The sequence below is a fragment of the Guyanagaster necrorhizus genome, assembly GCF_019112545.1.
Source record: "Guyanagaster necrorhizus MCA 3950 unplaced genomic scaffold BT62scaffold_7, whole genome shotgun sequence".
NCBI classification, from domain to species: domain Eukaryota; kingdom Fungi; phylum Basidiomycota; class Agaricomycetes; order Agaricales; family Physalacriaceae; genus Guyanagaster; species Guyanagaster necrorhizus.
The window spans coordinates 1,061,423-1,084,232 of record NW_025064886.1 but is presented as its reverse complement, the minus strand read 5'-3'; the positions used below and the strand labels follow the sequence as shown (position 1 = coordinate 1,084,232).

At 47.6% G+C, this 22,810-nt stretch overlaps 7 protein-coding genes across 7 annotated transcripts; 3 read left to right on the top strand and 4 right to left on the bottom strand.

Annotated features, from left to right (window-relative positions):
• Positions 1 to 643: 643 nt before the first annotated feature.
• On the bottom strand, positions 644 to 2,507 carry BT62DRAFT_1074274 (uncharacterized protein). The gene is made up of 9 exons (XM_043179000.1): positions 2,264 to 2,507; positions 2,143 to 2,212; positions 1,834 to 2,092; positions 1,707 to 1,787; positions 1,637 to 1,651; positions 1,484 to 1,588; positions 1,368 to 1,428; positions 1,188 to 1,320; positions 644 to 1,135 (listed from the first exon to the last, which is right to left on the bottom strand). Exons 1-9 carry the CDS (start codon positions 2,488 to 2,490, stop codon positions 1,001 to 1,003), a joined length of 1,086 nt encoding a protein of 361 aa, XP_043042229.1. The 5' UTR covers positions 2,491 to 2,507; the 3' UTR covers positions 644 to 1,000.
• Positions 2,508 to 4,637: 2,130 nt separating this feature from the next.
• Positions 4,638 to 5,440, bottom strand: BT62DRAFT_929819 (uncharacterized protein). The gene is made up of 3 exons (XM_043185806.1): positions 5,175 to 5,440; positions 4,984 to 5,121; positions 4,638 to 4,854 (listed from the first exon to the last, which is right to left on the bottom strand). Exons 1-3 carry the CDS (start codon positions 5,422 to 5,424, stop codon positions 4,775 to 4,777), a joined length of 468 nt encoding a protein of 155 aa, XP_043042228.1. The 5' UTR covers positions 5,425 to 5,440; the 3' UTR covers positions 4,638 to 4,774.
• Positions 5,441 to 5,510: 70 nt separating this feature from the next.
• On the top strand, positions 5,511 to 8,545 carry BT62DRAFT_1074272 (uncharacterized protein; the record flags this gene model as incomplete). Its single annotated transcript, XM_043178999.1, has 9 exons — positions 5,511 to 5,609; positions 5,668 to 5,747; positions 5,812 to 6,006; positions 6,061 to 6,144; positions 6,206 to 6,368; positions 6,734 to 7,078; positions 7,134 to 7,509; positions 7,562 to 7,708; positions 7,765 to 8,545. 9 exons carry the CDS (start codon positions 5,511 to 5,513, stop codon positions 8,331 to 8,333), a joined length of 2,058 nt encoding a protein of 685 aa, XP_043042227.1. The 3' UTR covers positions 8,334 to 8,545.
• A 231-nt stretch (positions 8,546 to 8,776) lies between these two features.
• Positions 8,777 to 10,731, bottom strand: BT62DRAFT_946353 (DUF155-domain-containing protein). The gene is made up of 7 exons (XM_043187977.1): positions 10,290 to 10,731; positions 9,750 to 10,244; positions 9,655 to 9,700; positions 9,243 to 9,607; positions 9,128 to 9,192; positions 9,040 to 9,070; positions 8,777 to 8,989 (listed from the first exon to the last, which is right to left on the bottom strand). The coding sequence occupies exons 1-7, from the start codon at positions 10,725 to 10,727 to the stop codon at positions 8,864 to 8,866; spliced, it is 1,566 nt and encodes a 521-aa protein (XP_043042226.1). The 5' UTR covers positions 10,728 to 10,731; the 3' UTR covers positions 8,777 to 8,863.
• Positions 10,732 to 11,405: 674 nt separating this feature from the next.
• Positions 11,406 to 12,846, top strand: BT62DRAFT_929818 (uncharacterized protein). The gene is made up of 7 exons (XM_043185805.1): positions 11,406 to 11,552; positions 11,597 to 11,723; positions 11,772 to 11,963; positions 12,015 to 12,258; positions 12,304 to 12,446; positions 12,504 to 12,629; positions 12,689 to 12,846. The coding sequence occupies exons 1-7, from the start codon at positions 11,469 to 11,471 to the stop codon at positions 12,751 to 12,753; spliced, it is 981 nt and encodes a 326-aa protein (XP_043042225.1). The 5' UTR covers positions 11,406 to 11,468; the 3' UTR covers positions 12,754 to 12,846.
• A 385-nt stretch (positions 12,847 to 13,231) lies between these two features.
• Positions 13,232 to 15,716, top strand: BT62DRAFT_724053 (cytochrome P450). Its single transcript, XM_043182023.1, has 13 exons — positions 13,232 to 13,325; positions 13,372 to 13,453; positions 13,565 to 13,668; positions 13,721 to 13,857; positions 13,917 to 14,012; positions 14,060 to 14,185; positions 14,244 to 14,654; positions 14,706 to 14,727; positions 14,777 to 14,892; positions 14,955 to 14,972; positions 15,023 to 15,230; positions 15,279 to 15,362; positions 15,417 to 15,716. Exons 2-13 carry the CDS (start codon positions 13,380 to 13,382, stop codon positions 15,638 to 15,640), a joined length of 1,620 nt encoding a protein of 539 aa, XP_043042224.1. The 5' UTR covers positions 13,232 to 13,325; positions 13,372 to 13,379; the 3' UTR covers positions 15,641 to 15,716.
• Positions 15,717 to 15,791: 75 nt separating this feature from the next.
• Positions 15,792 to 22,679, bottom strand: BT62DRAFT_979638 (clathrin-coated vesicle protein; the record flags this gene model as incomplete). The annotated part of the gene is made up of 18 exons (XM_043189456.1): positions 15,792 to 16,063; positions 16,113 to 16,341; positions 16,390 to 16,546; positions 16,601 to 16,769; positions 16,828 to 16,953; positions 17,005 to 17,108; positions 17,164 to 17,600; positions 17,651 to 17,937; positions 17,997 to 18,228; positions 18,279 to 19,049; positions 19,071 to 19,102; positions 19,124 to 19,553; positions 19,603 to 19,971; positions 20,028 to 21,092; positions 21,148 to 21,861; positions 21,919 to 22,074; positions 22,343 to 22,570; positions 22,623 to 22,679. The coding sequence occupies 18 exons, from the start codon at positions 22,677 to 22,679 to the stop codon at positions 15,792 to 15,794; spliced, it is 5,835 nt and encodes a 1,944-aa protein (XP_043042223.1).
• Positions 22,680 to 22,810: the final 131 nt, after the last annotated feature.

The window sequence follows — 22,810 nt, the reverse complement described above, 5'->3', positions numbered from 1 at the left end:
GTAGAGATCAACGACAAAAAACGAAAGGTGCGTAAGAGGCTACCCTCTGTCATATGATGCCACTCACGTACCAATGTTATCCCAGTTGGATATTCCGAGGGTTTTACCCATCGAGACCGCATTTATCTCCAAATGTTCATCAAAGACACCCTCATGAAGGAACAAGCTCTGATAGAAGGGAGAGTCTCTGAATGTTCCCGGGACAACCCCTCGACGGTTCTTGTACGTTTGGATTACATCTCTTATCCCCTCGCCATCTCCATCGCGCCCGTTGAGGAATTCCGGAAGTTCTATGCCGACTGTGACGATTGGCTTGAGGCAGTTTCGAGGGCTGAGGACAACGCATCGGTGCAGAAGAATTATAATTTAATGAAAGGCGAGGACGAGAAAACGAAAGGCAAGTACTGGTGACGTTTATCCCATGGGGAGGCTGACCTCGTGCGGCTATCCAATGGTTGGATAACGTCCTCGGTCACGATTTTGTTCTTTGCATGATCTAAGATACGAGTCTCAGCTTTTCCAAGAAATGATGCCCATGGATTCACTCATCTTGACACGTAACAGGGGATCGAGTAGACTCTTCGGGTGTGGCACGGATCTGAGGCTCTTCTTTTGCACAAGCACGAATTATCGACATCTGGATCAATAGCTGGCAGTACCATTATATGACGCTCCTTGCTGAAACATCCGTGAGCTAAGCTACTCAACTTCCTATGGAGGACGCTTTAAACCTTGTATGACACAAGGTAAGGGGTGCAACGGATTGACTATGTATTGAGATCAATGTTGTTCCCTTCCGGCTTCCTTCCAAATTCCATATAAACAATACATGTCGTCCCTCCAAATTCACTGACAGATGTACATGACAAAAAGGAAGTCCCGGTGTTTGACAAGATGGTCTGCTGAACCGGACATGCAGCTCGACCCTAACCGTCAGTCATTGCAATTACAACGACTTCAAGATACACCATATAGGATATACAAACAAATAATTCCATTCTCAAGCACTTTGGAGGGGAGCATTTGAATTGTCGTCAATGGCCCGCTTCCACACCTCCCAGTATCGATTTGTATGTGAACACGCTGGTGTTGACTCTAGAGTGTGAAAGGCAGCAGGAAGTAGTTTCTCCAACGCCTAGAATCTATTAGGAAGCTAATGAAGCACGCTGAGGACTCCATTGACGAACCTTGATTCTATCTTCCCAAGGAGGATGCGTGTCCTCTTTCTTCATGTTCTTGAAAAGCTTGCCAGACTGATGCTCTCTCGTTTCTATGAGCTCCTTGAGAGATAAATCCATATCATGGAGCCGCTTGATTGTCCTGTAAGTTTATTAGTCTGGGTTCAGTACATTGATATCCCGACTCACGCAACAGCCGCAGTCGGATTATAACAAGCCCGAGACATGAAAAGAAGACCTAGAGAGTCGGCTGCAGAAAGAACCATCAGGTACACTTGGACACAATTGAAAAGTCCGATATTAACCTTCGAATTCGTGCCATTGGAAAATATCCCTGTAGAACCAGGTCAAAAAGCCACTTGATAGGTTAATTTGGAGAAGGCTATTCTTTTCCAAAGCATGCTCTGCGACTGGAAGGGAACAGTGTTAAAACGATGAACACGATCGAAAAGACCTACCCTCATGAGCAATCTCTGTGTAAACACCCATTAAGACGAGAAGCCGGCCAACAGAAATGGCAAAGCTCACCATGAGCAAGACATGAAGCTACCATGTCGGTGTTTCGCAAAAGGTTGAACATACTTGCAGTAATGGTGATGATTCTGGTCCCTGATATTCTCAGACACTTGAGAGCCCCTGAAGGAAAAAAACGTACCTGACAGCACGCAAGCATTTGGCAGAGGCCCATCAAGTACATAGATTCGCCATTCGCGATCGTCGAGGAGGGAATCGTTCTCATCCACGCTGTCCTTGATAGTGTGTCGGGGCCCAAGATGGCCAAGATCAGAGGCAGAAAGAATACGAGACACAATATCTGAGCCAAGTTTGGATAACGGATGGTTGGGAGGAAGGATCTTTGTGCACGAATTCGGTTCCGTGTAGGACAATAACTCTTCTCGGGCTGACTGGACCAGCTGAAGTCGCGTGGGTTAGTTATTTGGATATCTTTCTCTTGTTTGCTTACCCTGGCCTGAATTTCTTTCTTTCTTGCGACTTTTCTACGCTTTCGGCCCGTAATTGGAACCTCTTCCCAACTACAACAACACGGTTAGAGCCGCATTTTCAACAACATTCCCATATCATACTTCTCCGGTTTAATGGTTTCCCTGTACGCCACATATATGATTCCAATGCTGGCTATCATTGCGACAGGTAAGATCCATCGTCGTATCCTTGCAACACCAGCCTTTGGTGTTGGAATGTCAGCGTGCAAGCCACGGCCGTGTCCAACGATTAGGTATTGTAATGTATTTGAACGTCGATGAGAAGAAAGAGGTGCAGCGTGAACTCTAAGTAGCCTATGGCGTAGCATGGAGAACTATAGGACAGGTCACACAGCACGGCACACACGGCAAGGGCGCGGTCACGTTTTCATTATGCTCCCCTATCTCAGAGCCTATCTCCCACCTTCGTATCGCCATGTCACTCGCCCACATAATGTCCCCTTTTTCTCCTTACCGAAACAAATGTTTCTGGGTAGCAATCCCTCCATGTCAGACCATGTCGGCCATGTCGTTGTCTACCATAAAGTCCTCTGACTCCAACTTCTTTTTGGGACTCCCAGTCACGGAGTATCCTCCCTATCTCAACATAGTATGGACTGAGGAAGATTTCTTTAACACAGACACCGTTGTCGCTACTTCCGTGTAAGTCAGATTCTATCTGGAACTCTATCCTGCTTGTACAAGGGGGCATGTGCAAGCGGAGGTTTCTTCTCTTTCCATAATATTTGCTGGAGTCGAGGATCTATATTCTCAAAATATCCAGTCGGACATGCCTGACCCACGTATCTCCATGCAATTTTCATGGCTTCTGTTCTTGATAGCGTCGCCCGCAGCAGCACTGGAAGTCGCGACCGCACTGGAGAAGCGTATGCCAATGCCGAGTCTCTATCTTCAGGAGTACATCCATAAACTCAAAATACCATCTCGGACACACTCGGACACACTCAACTCGGTGAGGTTGCATCAGGACTGTCACACAGTCGCTATTAACCACTGCGTTGCGCATAGACATACAGGACGGTCTCTCGAAAGGAACAATTCGTTTCGTTTATGCCCCAGGTTACATCGAAGGGATACCGCTACAATGTCCGCCGTTGCACTCTGTCTTCCGAGCACAAATGAACGAGGCGTCTCTGGTGCTGAGGTCGAACGTGTTGAGGCTCATCTTCGTCAACACGAATATTATCAAGGGAGTTTTAAACTTACCCGACGACGTCACTCGTAAACTTATTCTTGAAGGCTCCTTTCACCACCGGTCTGGAATTGGGATCAGTCCCACATTTGTTATGTCCGTACTGGAAGACTCTCGGGAGGCAATTGGTTTAATTATGGATCGCAGCCAAGAGGAATTCTCAGTAGACCTTGTGCAGGAGGTGCACAGATTATTTACAAGGAACAATTCCATTGCATTAAGTCCTAGGAGATCTCACGAGGCTCTAGTCAAGATACGTCATTTTCCTGCTGGACGATTCATTCTTACAACATTGTCGAGACCCGATGGCAAGATCCATGTCTTTGCCCCCCCACAGGACGTTAATACTGAACTTGTAGAGCAGTTTCGCCAACTTAATGTCAGTTCTTTTGTTCGTGATGGCGTCTGGTCCATGGCATGTATTTTTAGGAATATATATCTCAGGTTCTGATAATGTCTTCTGGCTCTCTGCATGATTCGCTTCGTCAATATTCATTCATTCCAGGTAAGCTTTATCTTCGCATTTCGGAGTGACATCGACCTAGATAGGATGGAAATGGACGAGTAACCAAAGCAATGGTTTCTGCCATCCTGGGACGTTTTTGGCTTCCTTCCGTTCCATGTTTCGACAGAAGTCAAAGAAGTATATCTGGATACAATGTCCCAGGTAAGCCTTGCGCAGCATATATTCTATGCACCTAGTAACGATGATAAGCTGACGATGGAGATCTCCATCCATTAGCTATGTTTTTCGTTCGCCAGTAACTCTTGGCTCATCTCACTGCTAAATATGATCCTGCGGCGGAGTGACGTCCTTTGACACAGTTCGGAAAAAATATATTACACTGGGTGGAGAATGGCCTGTCAGAGGCCCTGTCCAGATTGGCAGGTACGTACCATCGAGTAGTACAGAAGGTACTGGAAGTACCGAAAATACGCCTAGTGAGTACTTTATCCCCGACGAAAGCAAAACGGGATTTAGGATAGAAATGAAGATGTTTCATGATCCGGTCTGGCGGGAAATCAGTCAGAATACACTCAGTCCGGAGAGGAGCTAAAGGTACTTTATTTTATAGCTCTCTCTAACCCCTTACCCCAACATCTTTGTCGTATTTCTGACGAAACGCGGGAACAAAGGAGTGACGAACATCTGTGCCACAACAGCAGTTTGGTTTCCGGAACAACAAAAAATCTGGGAGGAACGACTTCACTCATTCTTAAATACGGAGGTTGCATTATTTTTGAAGTTCGAAATAAGTATTTGAACTGTTGTACAGGTGTCTCCAGTATTGATGATAATGCATGATGCCGGCGAGAGTCCAAACAGTAACGAAAAACGGAGAAGCATTTAAACAATTACACGATAGCAAGTCAACAGCGAGCACAACTGAAAGGAGATATCATAGACCGAGACCAGTAAGTGCAGCTAGAGCAGTCTTCATACGAGAGACGAATTCGTTGAGCCGTTCCCGCGTTTGTTCTGTAAAGAAGACGGGTTAGTAATGCAAGACTTCAGAGAAATGTAAGCAAGTAGTTTGATTTATCATGATCGAATCTCTCTCACCAAAGATGAAGGAAGGAAGAGACGACAGAGAGAATGGCGACATGCCTTGCTCTTTCTCGACCCCCATTATTTGGGATATCTTTTTCTCGAACTTCTGCACCGCGACTTGGCTTTCTTGTTTGGGTCGTGCCGATGCCCAGGCGTGCGTTTCGAGGATCACGTCCAGCAACATCGCACTGAGTTCTGCTTATATCGTTTGGCAATAAGAATATATGCGCGTCAAATCAACGACAGACCTTGAGAGAAGGCAGCATCCCGTGCTGATTCTTCTTCAAAAGGCTTGACTACAATGGAATGGTGATCAAACGACGGGAACGTTTGTCCGATAATCTCTGTCAGTGGACGATGACGGGGTTGGCTGGGCTTGTACGTTCCGTCTCGCGGGGTAGAAGGGATGGAGGACGTTTCGCCTATATCATGTGCCTTCATTGAGTTCGACGTTGCGGTCGTCGTTGTCGTTGTCGATGCTTTTGACGAGGCAGACATGATAGTGGAAGAGAAGTGCCGGTAAGGCCGGGACATCCTATTTAGGTGAAACTGTAAATACGACCAAATACAGTTGGCATATAAGGATGCCCCGCCCCCCCTGTTTCTCTTCCTTACTTCCCCGGTTGACTCAATGCTGCAATGCTCGTCTCGCACGGAACCTCACCGTTCTCTCTCGCGAGCGGGTAAGGTCTGAGCATACTGTCTCCCTTGATTGGCTCTAGCCGGGTCTGGCCATAATAGCTAAGCGACGTACCAGACATTTCCCTCCGTCGCTCTTTTTCCCCAAGACACCCCTTTTGGGGGCAAGGGATGAGCATCGGGTGGGTTGAAAGTCGTCGCGGAGACTGGGCACGCGTGCTTGATACATCCATCCGTTTTCTGGAGTACTATCGGCGCCTATGTGTACCTTCGGGAACGCTGGAAAGACACTCGCTTGGCTGAGCAGCGGCTAGTCTTTGACGAACCTTTCTATAGCCGGATGCCAACGTCGACTGCCTCACCCTGCTGTGTAGCCCCCTTGGTCTGTTTGCCCGTCGTGGCTCTTCTATGTCGCCTGTGGCCCGAGTACGTCCATACATCGTGAGTGCTCCCCGGGTGTAGCTCCTTCGCGCGCGATTCGCGTTTACCGATCAGAATGTTAATAATACATGTTGCATTTGCCTATTACACTACCATCCTTGCGGCGGCAGCAGCCGCGGTCCGGGGCAGGAGGAGTTGGTAGGACGTACGAAGGACATCTCTGGATGACTGGATGGATGTTCACATCAGTGTCCTTCAGTGCACTACGTGGCGCGTACTGGGCGTCCTCGACCGACCTTCGCGGATGGTTGGATGTCCAGGACGAAACTCGATTCAGACTATTCTGGGTCAACTGGATTGTGAAAATTTTTTGCTCTATCACTCTCTTCGGAGAGTTTTATTGCGATTCTTTTTTTTCAAAGGTATGTTCTTTCAATATCATGCCTTCCATCTCTTATACCCACTTTTCAGAGCGACTATTATATGTCTATCCATATATTTCCAAGTGGTTCGTGCATTCAGTTTGCTGTCGACATTTTCTGCGGTGTATAAAGCCAAAGCATTTTTTTTGTCTCTCTCTATCCGTAGTTTGCATAGAAATGCACAGCAGTCGTTTCACTTTCACGTTCGCGATACATTTGAACTACGCTCAACTTCAGACATTGGATCCGTGAATTCGAGCACATAAAATGTAGGCTTTGGCTACTCAGAACGCACCACTGCCTGTTTGTATTTCGCGGCGTGTTTGGCTTGGATGCCGTAATCTATTCTGACCCTGGTTTGGAAGTCCGGGGCCGTCGCTGTTTCCTTCTGTCCATCATCCGCCTTTCTCGTCTCTCTTTCGTTCACCTCTGTCTTCATACAGAGCGCCAGTTCAAGATCTACTATCGTCTCGCTCGTTTTCTCCGTCCTTTGCAAGGCACATTTACTCGAATCTCTATTTGTCCGGCATTCAGTTGTTCTACAGATTGGTCCTTACCAATACCTGTGCTACCTGGCAGAGATTTCAGATCTTCGTCATCCATATAACATCCCAATGTCCCGAAATCGCTCGTCAATTTACAGGGCAGCAGTATCGCGCCGTCGCCATCGCCATCTGCCGAACATGTTCGAACAGGAACTCGAGACTACTGTTCGAAACAGACCTCGCGAAAGACAGTCATAGGATTTCCTCGCTAAAATTGCAGATCGAGGGAGAACTTTCGCCCATCAGACGCCTTCCGACAGAAATCTCCATTGAGATTTTTCGTCACGGCGTCATTGTTGACGCGCTTAACAGCTTCAAGGTTCCCTGGATCTTGGCGCAGGTATGCAGCACTTGGAGGGAAATCATGATCGCGCATTGCCCAGAACTATGGTCCGCTATCATCATCGATGTTTGTACTTATCGTCACCAGGACCCTGTTTCACTTCTGAAGACGGTGCTCGACCGGTCGGGGCAGAGTGAACTGCACATTCATTTCTGGGAGACTAGCATCGAGGAACGCTTAGCTAAACAAATGCTCAGTCTATTGTTTGAAGTCTCGAATCACTGGAGCAACATCACTTTCGATCTAACGCCCAGTTCTTTGTCGTCCCTTTCTGCCGTGCACGGACGTGTAGAGAGACTATCAAGCGTTTACCCTCAAATATCACGGCTACGGTCACCCCCCTTCCCGCATCGATGCCTTTGAAATTACCCCGCTCTTGAACGACATCAATATCTCTGCGGGCGGAGATGACGATGTGGTCACCATTGCCCCTGCGGATCCGAAAGCCTCAAGTTTTACCGCTACGAACGTGCATATGGCGACGTTGACTTGCCCCGAGCCCTTCTAGATACTATACTCTCGTCCCCGAATCTCGACACGATCTGGGCATACTATCGTAATCACACTATAACTGCTCCTACACCGCTTTCTACACGTATCAGCGGCAGGTCTCTCCGGTTCCTTCAAGCATCTGAGAGTGCTTTTCTCGACAGCCTTTCTCTCCCAGCACTAGAGACTGTATGGCTTGGACCCGATAAATATCGCCAATCACTTTGCCCCAAAGACACACTGCCGTCGTTGCTACGCCTCATAACCGCCTCTCAGTGTTCTCTTACTCGTTTGATACCAGCAGAGATCGACACCAACCATGGAATCATCCTCGTCTTCCAACGCTTGACTCCTTGGAAATGTACTTTGCCTGGTGGCGCAGATCTTTGGATGACACCATGCAGCTTCTTCAATTGTTACCGCGACGATGAAGTCGAATGCTTCCCCCGCTGCCAGTCCTTTTCGACCAGCTATCCTACTCAGTCTGACTCGTTTCAAGATCTAAATATGGGATCTTTCAAGATTTGGAGAGGTGTCATTTATGAACGGCATGTTTCGTTCGAGCACTGTCGACACGAAAGACGATGAGTGCTGAGAGGGATGACAAACTACTTGAAGCTGTATCGGTCTCCCTCTTCAAAAGTCCGTTGCTTCGGACGGTGTCGTCTGGCGATTTTCAGACTTTACGAGATATGGGGATGAAAGCTGAAGTGGTAGTATCGGATGGCATGGTCTCTATTCCGTACTAGTATCTATCTATCCAAACATGCAAGTATTACTTCCTGTCAATGTACTTGCGTTCTCAGTGGTATGCGGGACCTGTCTACCTGCCTGTCGCCGTAAGCACCAGTATAGGAGAATAAGTAGCGGTTCGCTGCCGTATTTTGAATTTGGTGTTGGGGTCTTTGTCGTATTTGTCTTTTCTCATCATGAAAGTAGAGTTCAGATTTCGATGCAAGTAATACGTTGGACACCATATCTCAAAGTTGCAACAGTTTCCTTCAAAGACCTTGAATGATACGCCTTGTTTGCGGGCGGTAATAATGTAACCCATCTTGATTGATGCAGCCTAAGATACATACATCACACAGTAAGTAAACAACCGATATGCTAAACATTCAATTTGAAGCCATCCTGTCCAGAGTGTAGAGCACCTCCTCTTTGGATATCACTGGTGCCAACGTGAACAGAGTTGGCTTATTGTCTAGAGCAGCGTGGAAGATCAGGCGCGCGACTACTTCACCCTGAAATCAGGAGTCAGAAGTGTGAGGATTGACAGCATGTGTTTGCTTACCAAGTCTACAATGATAGCCACTACAATCAACCTGCAACAGTATAGACTTGGTGAATATCTTTGCTCTATTCGTTACATATAGGCGCACCATATCACTATCCATGTTATGCGCTCCATCGCCGAATTATTGAGATGCTCATGAATGGCGTCCAGCTGCTCCGTGTGTTAGAAAATTGCATCAGAAGAGTTCAAAGTGGACTCACAAAGTCACTCGCGATGCCCAGCTTCTCATTCAGCACCTGTACACGGCCTTTAATCTCCATGTATTCCCGCACCGCATCATAGAGCCCTTTCAAGCTCGCTTCGTCCCAGAACAGCTCTGGCACGTCAAGCACGTTGGAAACCAAGTTTATATCCCGTCTCAGCTTGAACAATCGACCTGTGAGCTTCAATGCTTCGTTTCGTCGCAGTTGTAAAGCTCCCGATTCAGCAAGCTGTTTAGGTATGGAGAGCGTCGAAGGTGATGAGAGTACGCGTTGTGCATTTGTCTCGTAGCGTGCGAGAAGGGTAGATTGCGCGAGAGCATGAGCAATGGACAATTTGAGTAGGTGAGAGCGTGATTTAAGCGCTGGCTGACATGAGCTAAACGTGAATTGATGCTCTAGAATGACTCACTGAAGAAGTCATTGTATATTCGAGGGTAAGCAATATGAGTGTCATACTGAAAATGAATTAATTGGGTGTTCATGGGAAGAATGGAGATGACATACTGCAAAATGGCACTCCTCGACCTCCCAATGGACCTCTGTAATCTTCCTATCCATGATTTTGGCGTTCTCGATATCTTCTAGTATGTTCCTTTCCTGCCCTTCATCCAGGCCGAAAAATACTACCACGCCGTACTCAAAAAACACGACCTCAGCTACGTCATCGGTATTAATGGTTTGCTCTGGCGGCTTCACGAATCGGACCTCAGGGGATTCTGCCTCACGCTCGGTATCTGACTGTACAGTGGTATGCTCTGCCTCGGATATCTCCATTTCGTAGGCTCCACGCGCCATGACTGGTGATGATAAGATGTAGCCGTCGCGATTGGGCGATGAAGAATTTGCTGCGTTATGGGGAAAATACGTTCCTTGGTATCCATTTTCCTCTGCTTCCGAGAGACGGGTCTGTATGTTCATGCTGGCATCACTACTGGCGAATGCAGATGATCGAATGTTGGAGCTAGGTCCGTATCCCGGCAAGAGAGGTAAATGGTACATCTGCACATCATAAGCCTAGATTCGTGTATTGTCACTGCTACGCACCGCATACATGGCCTCATCAAATATACGGGGTGAAACGTTGTGCTCGCGCTTCAAGTACGACGTCAGGAGCTTCATATTGAATACTTCTGCCACACAGTACGCCGTCAACCGTTTGTACCCTGCTCGATGCCGCTGCTCCTTTGACATCCGCTCCGCTTCGCTCTTGTACTCGCGCACTGTGATACCAGCATCTGTCTCATAGCCTAGCGTCAAGTCTTCATCGTTGTCCGCTTGTAAAAGTTTCGTTTGGGGTGCAGACGGTAGGACGACAAGTTTCTGTGATGTTTTCGAAGTTCGTTGAACCTTGGAAGCACTAGAGGCAGAAGCCCGCCGGACCTCGATGTGGCCATCGATGCCAGAGCTGATGGATCCGAGACGATTTGTTCGAGGGCGTCGCCCAGGCCCTTTGGATGTCGACGACAGGCGTAGCTGGGACATGGGATGGATGACGTCATCTCTAGGAGCATGTAAGACCGCGGTCGGGCTTAAAGCGTTAAAGATATAAAAGAGCACTCATTTCCTGGCATTTCAGCCATAAAATAAATAACATGTCCTCGAAAAGTACGTAGTAGTTCATCATGCGGGGGGTTAAGACTGTTTGAGCCTAGTTTTTATTTGGAACTGTTACTGTTCTCAAAATGTCAATTCTCTGTTCTAAGTGGTAAAACAGTGACACATTATAAATTGGCCACCTGTTAGTATAAACTAATCTACCTCGGTAGCTCGTTAATCGAAAGGCAAAGATAGTTATGAAGCTTGTTAGTATCATATCAGTATGCATAAGTAAAGAGGGTGTTGAGTGAGATAAGAAAGATGCAAGGACATAGATTTCCAGTTAGCTTTTGTTTTGTTGTGAGCTGGGCATATGTTCTGCTTCTACTCTGCCCATATCCTCCTGGCTAAATGGATGGATGCATTGTGCCATGTGTAAGAGATATGAGTTAAGACATGATTGGTGAGAGGTCCAGACAACCCTGTAAGTGCAGGCAAGGATGGCATGAGGAGATAGGCTGGAAGGCGAGGTGAGGCCGTATTTCTGAAATAAGGCAGTATCTGGCATTCCACGCGAATCGGTCCGACATATCCGCCAGTTTTGGCACGTGATTTATCTGCCCTCCAACTCTAGCCTCAACCGCGTTAGAAAATACAGCGACAGACTGCAACGACTGATAAACGGACATGACGAAGCATAGCAAGAACAACACAGCATCCTCCATATTCTCCTATGCCGAATATAAGAAGCTTGACTACGGAACGAAAAAGGTATGTCAACATTCACCTTTTCTTCATTTCTGACAGTGTTTTAGCAACGCCTTGGAAATGAATCTATGCGACGCTTTGATTCTTGCGCTCTATGCCTAAACAGCGCTCGAGAACCTCTATCGTGTCATGAGGGGCATCTTTTCTGTAAAGAATGCGTGTACACCGACCTCCGTGAGCGCAATATCTGATCCATCTTGGAGCCGGGCTGATGCTTGGTAGTCACACAGAAAAAGGATATCAAACAACAGAAAGAGAAACTGGAAATGATGAAGAAGGAGGTTGAGGAGGAAAAGGAGCGGGCTAGGCAAGCTGCTCGCGAGCGGGTTATTCTGGAGTTTGAGAAGGGCCAGTTAGGGCTTGCGGCTGTATCAGTGACGGGAACGACGTCTGCTGGAGAGTCAAAGGAGGATGGTGAGCTTTTCGTCGTGTCTGTTATGTCTGGGTCGACGATAACGAGACTAGGTCGGGGAACCAAGCGTAAATTTGCGTTCTACTCGTCCAAGGTCGAGAACCTTGCTCAAGAAGCTGAAGAAGCTGCCCTTCAACAGATAGAACGAGAACAGGCGGCAGCCCTGCGGAACAAGCTTCCAGATTTCTGGTTACCATCCTTGACGCCTACCTACTCATCTATTGGGCCACCTCAGACGATCAAAGATGTGAAGCTACAGACCACATGCCGAGGCGGGAATCCTGCTCATTCAATTGCGTGCGTCATTGTCGCTTCTTTCTGTTTCCTTCTGACGGCTCACAGGTTGAAGAATCTCATTCCAGTCAAATTCACCTTCTATTCCAAGACGAAATCTGCCGGTTCTGAGGCTGCCGGAAAGAATGATGAATCCCAACCGATGTGCCCGTCTTGCAAAAAAATCTTGTCAAACAGTATGCTGATGTTCCGTAAGTATACTCGCACCGGTCATTTCTTAGTCTATGGGCGTTGAACCTTTTCCCCAGTCATGAAACCCTGTGGTCATGTGGTCTGCAAAACGTGTACTGAATCGTTGGTACAACCTTCCCACGAGTGCATCGTCTGCGATGTCAAATTGTCAGAGAAGGATGTCATCGAACTAAAAAGAGAAGGTAAAAAGGTTTTTCCGAATAATGGCAAGACCTTTTTCACCAACGTGTAACTGTTTTAGGAACGGGATTCGCTGGAGGGGGACTCGCAGAAGCATCGAAAACGGGTGTTGCTTTTCAAGGTTAAGCAGGAATCTCTATTTCTGTTACAGTGCGGTATCGTGTTCTTAACTCTCCAAATACATTTCAATTGTATCAAATCCGGTCGACAGACGTTCTCCCCGATAATAGCAACTTGGGTTTAGCTGCCCATGTCTCAAAACTGCAATAATACGACAACGGTTGGTAGGGACGGTGAATTAGAGCTTCAATGGCCTCCGTGTAAATTTCCTTTTTCCTTATATGCGTACCGCTGCGCGTGTGTATGAGATTCACTGAATCTAGAAAAGCATCACATGGAAAAGAACCTTCTCCCAAGGTCTCCATCAGGGAAATCGCTTCGGCCTATGTATCCATGGTAGCGTTGTATCTCAGAGGAGCAGGATATTGTGCGTTATAGTCATATACGTCTCCTGCATGACATTCATCCTGTCGTATCTAAATCAACTTCTTCTCTTTCGTTTAGGACTGAGCACTAGAGGTTGAAGCGTTCAAATCGGATTTTCATTAAGGATGCACAGCCACACCATAGCCGAAGCCGAAAGAAGTACTCATTTGAATGGATCTCATCAACGGAAGCTAAACGGAGCAAGTTGGATGGTCTTGTTTTTTTTTTCCCTAATGATGAGGGGCTAACCCTTGTAAGTGCTCGTCATGGTTTCGATATCTCCCATCCAAGGTGTTCTCGCGCTCTCGACGCTCTGGGTCCTGAAAATCTTCGGGAGGAAGTGGGTAGTCGCGTCGCGTATTAGGGATGACTTACGGTGCGCGATGTGCATCGTATCATATGTTCTGCTCTCAGTGTGGCAACTCTCTCTTGTCAGGTCTCGTTGTCCCAGCGCAGAAATCTTGTGGATAAATCCTTTCAGGATGCTTGCCATTGTTTCTGGGCCATTTTTCCCTGCACAGGGCAAGGTGGGGCATTATTATGCCAAATTCTCAGGTACATTGCTGAGCCAGTCGAGACGAGTGCTGACATCTCTCTCTCTCTCTAGCATTTGCCAAGTTCGGAACCACATGTCTCAGTTCCGTTGTTTTTTGGGACGCTATTCCCACGTTCTGGATATCTGACGCTGACGCCATCAGGATCGTCAGCGCCGACAGACAGACTTTCACTAAAGATGTCGAAGCAGTGAGCATCATGATATCTTAGCATGACTCTAATAAAATATTTGCTGATATGTGGATCAGTATGAGATACTCAATATCTACGGCCAGAATCTGGTGGGTACAGAAGGTGCAGTTTGGAAAAGACATCGTGCCGTTGCCAAGTCTGCGTTCAATGAGGTACGTGCGCACTTTGCTGAGAGATGAGTGCGCTAAGTACAAGTTAGGCAAACAATGCTTTCGTGTGGACCGAAAGCATGCGTATCGCAACTGAATGGTTTTCTGATATCGACAACCGAATGTATGGTACTGCACGGGAGTGTACCGTCGACTTGCTAAAAGATCTCACGCAGGTGGGTCTGAGTTTAAACTTCTAAACGTGATCTGCACTCATGATCTTTTTTTTTATAGTTAACTCTTCTCATTATCTCGACAACCGGATTCGGACGGCGAGTTTCCTGGAGCGAAGATGCAGCAGCAGTTCCCCCTCCTGGCCACAAAATCGCTTTCCGTCCCGCCGTGACCTCAGCAATATCACATCTCATCCCAAAAATGTTGACCCCAGACCTTATTTATAACCTTTCAGACTGGGTGTACCTGCCTTTCATCTCTTCTGCTCTCAAGGAAACGACGGAGTCATTCGAAGCGCTCAAGTTTCACATGCTCGATGTCATATCTCTTGCCCGTGCCAGGGTTACCAATGGTAAGGCGGCGGATATGGATGCGGCGTTGCTGCGTAACTTGGTCGAAGCCAACATGTTCGAAGAGGCCGACTGCGGTTATAAACGCCTGACGGACGATGAGTTATTGTCCAACACTATGGTAAACATCTCTTTCCATCGTCAGGATGACTGTTGCCAACGACACCATCAGACCTTTCTTTTAGCAGGACATGGTGAGCGTCCTGACAAACAGTCGTGTCGAGAGCTTGAATTATCTGTAAGAAACGACTGCGCATACAATTTGTTTTGCCGTGGTCTTGTTGGCACTGTACCCGGACGTTCAGCGTAGAGTATATGAAGAAGTATCCAAATTCTGGCCAGAAGGCGCTCCGGCACCCGTAGGATTTTCGGCATTGTGCTATATTCTCACTACGCTGATCTTGCTTCGAAGCGCTGCAAGGAATCCATAGCTGCATTGGTACTTTGTTCTTACATCTTATACCTTATTGACTTGACGAATTCCGTTAGGAATATACTACTGGTGTCTTCTTAGAGACTCTCCGTCTATTCCCCCCGGTAGCTCGACTGGGAAAACTAGTGCAAGCGAATAGCGTTATCCCGGCTCGGCGATTTCAGATGTCTCCAGAGGGTAGACCTTCCGACGTTGAACAATTCTCTGTTGCCATCGACAAAGGTAGTCTTGTAATTATTGATATTTTCGGACTGCATATGAATCGTAAGTCTCCAGTGGACCATATAATCGATTTTCTAAAAGAAGCCCTAGCGATTCATTGGGGCGAGGACGTAGAGGAATTTAGGCCTGAACGGTTCATCGATACTAAATCGTACCGTTGGCCCCGCGATGCCTGTACGTCCTTGTTCAATTTTGTTCGTGTGTTCATTCATCAACGATCTTGGGAAGTTTTTGCTTTCGCTGGTGGACCCAGAAGCTGTATCGGTCAACGATTCGCTATAACGGAAGGGCTTTGTCTCATTGCCAATATTGTCCGAAACTACGAGATCTTGGTGCCGTACGATTTGTGTGATAAGGGCGTGGAGGAACAGAGAAAGATCCTTCTTCACTGGTCACCCAGTATTACCATTCTTCCAACTGAAGCCAGGGCCCTATTCCGTCGTCGCAAGTAATAGTACTTTTCATTTGGTTGGCCTCCTTGTGTTATCGCTACTATATGTTGTTCGTCTAGGCGCACTTCTTATTATCGATAATTATTCATAACTTGTTTATGTCCAGTAAAAACTAACAATACATGATCTCTGACTTGGTACAGCTCTCTACTTAGAAAGATCGTAACGATATTTGGGGCTTCGCAGCATTACCTCCGATTGTGGATGTGGCGCTGCCACCGATTGCCCGGCGCACTGATTGTTCTAATAGTTCTCGAGATGACGGTTCCAACTTCCCTGCCGCGTCCTTGAAGGCCACAGGAGAGGATGTTGCATACGACAGTAGTTGTGCAACGCTTTGTGTAACGATTGGCGAAGGTGGTGTTTGTGTGTTCGTGAGGAGGAGAGTGATTGTAGGCAGTATAACACCCAATAATCGCGAGCCTAGAACATAATTAAACACATGTCCACAACAGAAAAGTAGAAGACATACGATGCTCTTCTGCAACAGAGGCGAAGAAGGACGAAAAAGCTTTCCAAACTTCGCCGATAGCTGCAGCATGGGATTCCGTTATTGATCCGTCATTTACGAGAGGCGCCATTTTGGCAATATACTCTATCAGACTAGGAACCAAAAGTTTTGCGCACTGGCGAAGAACAGGGTTACCCGAGGTGGAGGCGATCATTAGTGTCTTAGCGCAATGAGCAGCAGTCAAAGACGCCTGATGCACAACATCAGATCGTGCCCCATGACAATGTTTCATTCTTACCTCGTCAGCATCAAGTAGCTTCTGGGAAATCAGGAAACAACCATGTTCCAGAACTGCTCGCCCTACTTTGATAGTCGGTGGTATCACGGTTAATATAAGTACAGCCGCTAACAGGTTGTTCTTGACTTTCTTGGTGGATATGAACCCTTGCCGTCCTCTGTGCAAAAGGTGAATGAAAGATAGATCGAGGTATATACCCTGAGGCACCTACCTCATACCATCTATGTTAAGCAAACAAGCCGATATGAGGCCATGCACCAGACGACTATATCGATCCCTCGAGTCCCGCGCCGTCAAGGTAGGAAGATCCAGCAACGCCTTAAGACAGGGGAGGGTGGGACCAACAAGGTCGATTTCAGACGATTCGTCCTTGAGCATTTCTGAATGCATATAAGTTCGTTGTCCCTTTCACGAGAAAGAGTAGGCGATTAAACATACCACTATAAAGGAGGATGGCTACACCACGTATATCTTCTCGCTGAGATGTATTTAGGGATGCCGCGATGTTTCCAAAGGCGGAGAAACAGGCCGTTATCATCTTTATGCGATTCACAATATCCCCTTCTGTAAGGGCATTCATGCCACTTTTTACAGTCCTTTCAACAGATTACTCACGGATGATAGGGCCCTGGGAAGCAGATGTTGTATGCCTAAGTATATAAGCACACGTTCTCAAACAGTGTGCTTTCGGAGAGTTTGCAGAGAGTATATCAAGTGAGCTGAGGCCATATCATCGTGTCAATGCAGAAGATTTCAAGTAGAGCAGCTTCTTACCTGTCGGTTAAGCCTTCTTGCGAGAGGGCGAAGACGGAGAGTACTTCAATGAGATGCGTTTGTATAGATGCTGTCTCAGTCATAGCCATGCGATAACAGACAGCAATGAATTCATCGAAGATTGTTGGATCCATTATGGCCTTCCCAGCGTACTGCGGTAGAACGAGGCACTTCAGAGCCATCAGTGCGCTCAGCACTGCGGATTGTTGAGTAGAACTCATTGAATTAGAATCAGCAGATGATACGAGCGCCTCATACGCCAATCCGAACACGACGAAGAACAAAGCGGAGGGTTCTTCATGACCGTTGCCATTTGTGGTGGCAATTCCAACATCACCACCTTCACGGCCATGCATAGCAGCAAGAATATGCGGGTCGTTGGCCTGCATTGCAGTAGCGACAGCCTGAAGTATGAGGGACCAAGATTGTGCATAGTACTTTATAGGCTTGTTCAGTATTGCATAAATTCCAGTGTGGGAGGACACACCGGTAACAGTACCTCCTTCCCCAGACTTGAATAAGTGGAATCCAACGCGACTGAAGAAGTATCATGAAGAAACTCTGAATCGATCCTGATGCTAGCATAATCTCGAAGAGAGACCACCCACAACGTCGCAAGGGACGTTCGGTAAGGATCTACAACGTTCTTGAGGTAGGACTGCCTAGTACTAGAGATTTCAAGCTCAGCCCACGCGGATACCGTCGATATTCTTAGCATAGCAGACGCATTGGGACTGAGTTCTGCAGTCTCCCCAAGCTTCACCATTCCCGAATCTGTGCAGATGAAGCTGGTTTCAGAAGCTAAAGAAAAACAGTCTGTCGACATGCCTGACCTTTTGACTGTTCGAGAGCAGTCGTAAGCAACTTGAGTATGCGGCCCATTCGGTTAACATCTTTCACTACACCACATCCAACGAACACTGCACAAGCCTGAACTGCAGAGGCTAGAATTTCTGGTGTCGAATCTGCGGAAAATGCCGGAGTCAGTGCAGCAGTAATAGGTGCTTGGTGTTGCTCCAAAAGAAGGGAGTCCTCAAATGCAGGGTCGGGAGATGTCGCGAATATCTGAGTTACTTTCAGCACATAGATTTCGTAATACCAGAATGTCAATGCACCTGAATAACATCACGCAGGACAACGAGTCCTTCCATCCGTATTTCAGTAACATACGCCGTGGATGCAGTGAAGGCCATTTTGATTAAATCTGCTACCCGAGAGATCAGGAGACCAGAGGTCGGTATTCCCTGAGTGCGAGCAAACGTAATATCCACGTGTTCTTTCCTCCCACTTTTGGCCACGATGGAACAGATCTGGTGCAAGCATTGAAGAGCAAACAATTGTGTCCTCCAACGCGACGTAAGATGTGCGCGTACGCTGTCGCTCCCATCTTGCATTATACCCACACTCAAAGATTCACCCTCATCGTCTCGCATATTGTGTCGGGTCGCAGCATCAGCCACCTGCTGTGACGCCGTTGTCCGAGACATTATCCGCTGGCATAAATCAATCCATGCAGACGGATTATAGACGACCGTTTGATGAAGCCAGCTGGTTATGACACTTCGAACGCCTTCGACAGATGCATCGTCATCAAGCATGCTAAAGAGATTCTCCACCAGCTGGTCTCCACCTATTTTAGACATAGCGAGAGCATCCTTCTGCACGAGTTGATATAGTGCATTAATCGATGCGACCTTCAACGGCCGACATGTAGAGGATAGGTAGCCACGGAAATGATTGACCAAATCGGGTATATCAACATGTTCGGGCGCGAACATTAGGAAATGTTGGAAGCATTTTATAGCTTCAACTCGAATGCCCTCGTCCACTTCCAAAGAGTATTCATGTACCAGGTTAAGAACCAGGCTCCTGGTTTTTGAAGATTCCTGTATATCAGGGCCGAGGACGGTGATGACAGCATCAATGATCTGACAGACCACTGGATAAGCGGGATAGTCACCGCTGAGGTTGGCATTAGAGAGTGAACCACCTTCACACTCATGGGAATCCATCAGATAAATTTTAAGAAGCATACCCAGAGTGCTTGACACGAACGGTGCATATGCCAAACTTGCAGCATTTATAACTCGGGCCAGCGCGTTCAGTGCCCAGAAGTGAACCAAAGGATGAGGATCGTTGCTGAGAGACATGAGAACGTTCACGGTCGTCTTCAGGAGCGGACCAGCAGCGAGGCCTCCTACATGAGTGTATACAGCGCCGAAAGTAAGAGCGCAGCCGGCACGAGCGTAAGGGTCTCGGTTGCTAACGATCTGATCCACTAGCTGCTTTATCTGATTCGTGAGGAAGTTGATACCTCCCAAGCTTGCCAAACGACCAATGCATTCACTTGTGGCTGAGCGCAGAACATGATCCCCATCTACTAGAGTATCCTAAGGACGGTTAGATTCCTTGGGCTGCTTAATTAGCGGTGGAGATCACCTTCAGAAATGGAGACAACAGGGTTGTCACTTGGCTACTACCAAAAGTATCTCGAGCCTGACGGTAGTGAGACGTTGTTGCGTTCCGTAGAGTAAGCGCTAAAGCAATCGTCGCATTGATTGTGGCAGCGGCTTTACGACCTGTGTTTTTCTCCAGCCTGGGAGAACGGACTGCCTCAAGTAGCTGTGTGATAGTCCTCACAGTTGATGTTGTGTCCTGCAACGGTAACAATCGAGCAAAGAGGTCAATGGCTGCATCCACAATTGCTGTGGCTGGAGGTGGCGGTTCTTGTTCAGCTTCGCCTTCTACTCGCATACGGGATAATGTCAATTTGTCGTGTTCGCGAGCGCCAAAGATCGGTTTGCGAAGCTTGGGAGTCAAATGAGCAACAAAAACACAGATTTAAGGGACAGGTGTTTCCTCACCAAGGAGTCGATCGATGCTTCGATAGAATCTCGATTCAACTGATCCTTTCTTTCGGTTGTGGAATCACTATGGGCGCCAAGGTCGCCATGGTCTACTATCTCGGTGAATGTCACACCATACGCATATCCATCCACACTGTTCCAGACCGAAGTGAAGGTACCTGAAGATGACGCTATAGCAGCCTGAACAGAGGATCCTGCATATCCGTCAGCACTTGCGAAGAGCGCGACAGCAGATTGGAGGAGAGTTGTTTGTGTGGAGTCTGGAATGTTTGAGAAGCCTAAGGCGGTGAAACATTCGTATACACGCCGTCGCAGCAAAGCCTCCCTTCCTTTTAGTGTCAGACCCTTGGGTTGAGGGCTAGGAATTTGAGTATCGGTCCCATCGTCGACTTTCTGATTTATGAAATTATTCGCAAACAACAGGGCGTTGCTTAGGACCATCGCAACCCTACGTCCGACATCTAAGGTGACAAGAGTCGAGGAGTTGTGTTTTAAGAACGACAGAATGGCACCGATGGCGCTTTCTCGTAAATGAAATAGAAACATCCACTCCTCCAGGGGTCGTGTGGCATTGTCAACAACATCCTTACTGGTTGGCTTGGGGAGTGCGTTCCGCCAGAGGACTAGCAATTGCTGAAGGTGTGCTCGGACAAAGTTGGGTCCAAGGGACATCAAAGATGCTATTAAAGTCCATGCAACTTCCACCTCGATGCCTGCAATCTTTACATCATGCTCTGCTGAATGCTTGAGCAATTGAATAGCCATGTCTAGGACCTTGGCGCTAACATCGTAAGAAACGTACAACGGACGCTCAGGTATAATTGACACGAGTGCCGATAGACCGTATGCGTGTCCAAGTGATCGCGGATTGATGTCAGAAGGAGCTGCCGGGGATAGAATGGTGGTCATATCTCTTTGCAATAGTTCAAAGACAGTGATGATGGTCTTCGGCAATCGTAGGGGCGTCGATGAACAGAAGCACCGAAGAGTCCACGAAGCATTCACTCTGATAGTGTAGCTCGGGTGGGCAAGTAATGTCACCAAAGGCTCTGCTACAACATCCTGTAATCGCAAAGAATTAACATCAAGGTCAGGAAAAGATAAGAGAAAAACACACCTGTACTGGAGGCGGGGCGTTCCCAAGTTGCTGCAATAATCCAGCCACCTCTTGCAAGATAATCGCTAGAACAACAGACGAAGGCGCTGTCTGACCCGGCATCAAGGCAGGCCACCGCTTCAGGTAAGAACTAGCTAGCTCCTGGATAGCACCTATCTGTCCCTGTTCGCTCAACATGCGGACTCCGATTAAATCTCTCAACAATATCTCGACTAATCGGCGAACTAGTAAGACTTCATAGCGGCTGCTTCCACTCCGTGGGCTCGAGACAATTTCCGTCATGAGATGGGAAACGATCAAGGAATAGTTGGTCTCAGCGAAGGCGCCCCCAAGCTTTATAATAAGTGCTGCGTAAAAATCGAACAATCCTATGCGGCACTTGCGAGACAGGTTCGGCTTGTTATATTGCATCGACAAGTGCGATAGCATTTCCGTCGGGGTGAGAAGGGGTTTCGTTACTTCAGACGCAGCAGCATGACCCGCTGTTGTGGAATCGACATCCAAGAGTTCGGCTCCGCTTTTCTTCACGGGGGGTTCAGAGCTTGGGACAACCCTTGGCGTCTGGGTAGAAGCCAACAGGTGCCCGACCAACTGGGAAAGAGAGTGCCGGGTAGCATGATCCGCATGCTCCAGATTTCGGACACTGAGAGCAATGATAGTGTCAATGTCGCCTATGGAAGGGTGGTTGTCGCCGGAATACATCACAATGAGCACCTAATAATGGCAGTGTCAAATCGGCCGCAAAGTAAGAGGGCAGAAGGAATGCTCGACCTCGGCAGATGCCCTCTGAACGGGATAACATTTATCAACCAAGGCGGACCTCATCTGCTTTATGATGTCCTTAACTGTGCTATCTGTAACAGCTCTTTTCGCAGAGAAGAGAGATTTCCGGAGTGCCACGATAGCATGGTAGCGCAGTAATGGAGACTAGAAAAGCTTATGTTGAGCAGTAGATAAGTATGCACTCGAGCAAACCGACGTTAGAAGAGGATTTCGATAGGCGCAAGGTTAATATTGCGATCTCGGCCATAAACGACATGAACTGCATGAGTCAGATTTTCAGTAAAACATCATCTAAAGGCGACCATACACGTACCTGTGATCCAAAAGCAAGCATTACTTCGCCGATGCAGTATAGTGCGGCTCTATTTTCCTAAGGTGAATCCTTCAATCACAGGAACCGTGCATACAACACGCACATCCGACGATGATCCCTATCCGCCGTCTTTGAGTCGCCGACAATCTTGAGGAATGCCTGAATGGTGTCGAACAGCGTCCGCGTCTCTGACCGTGCGTACAAAGAGACGAGACATCGTGCTACAACATTCCTGATGGCACGGCCTGGGAGTGGGAAAGGGCTGGGAGCAGTGATGATTTTCACCAGCGTGGTTTCAATCTCTGCTTGCTTTGCCTTGAGAGTGGACTATAGAAAAATATGTGTAGACTACGAGGGCAGCGATGCAATGACGACGCACCAGAGGCATATCCGCAATTTTTTTCTCCATCGACGCTATCCACTGGAATACATACATTTCACCATGTTCCTCTGTGATTTCCGTCTAAGTGGCATATCTCATAAAAGGATTTAATCCGGAGCTTGGCGACAGAACGCACCTCTTGGATATCCTCAATTATGGCACCATTTTCGGTAGACATCCCAGCG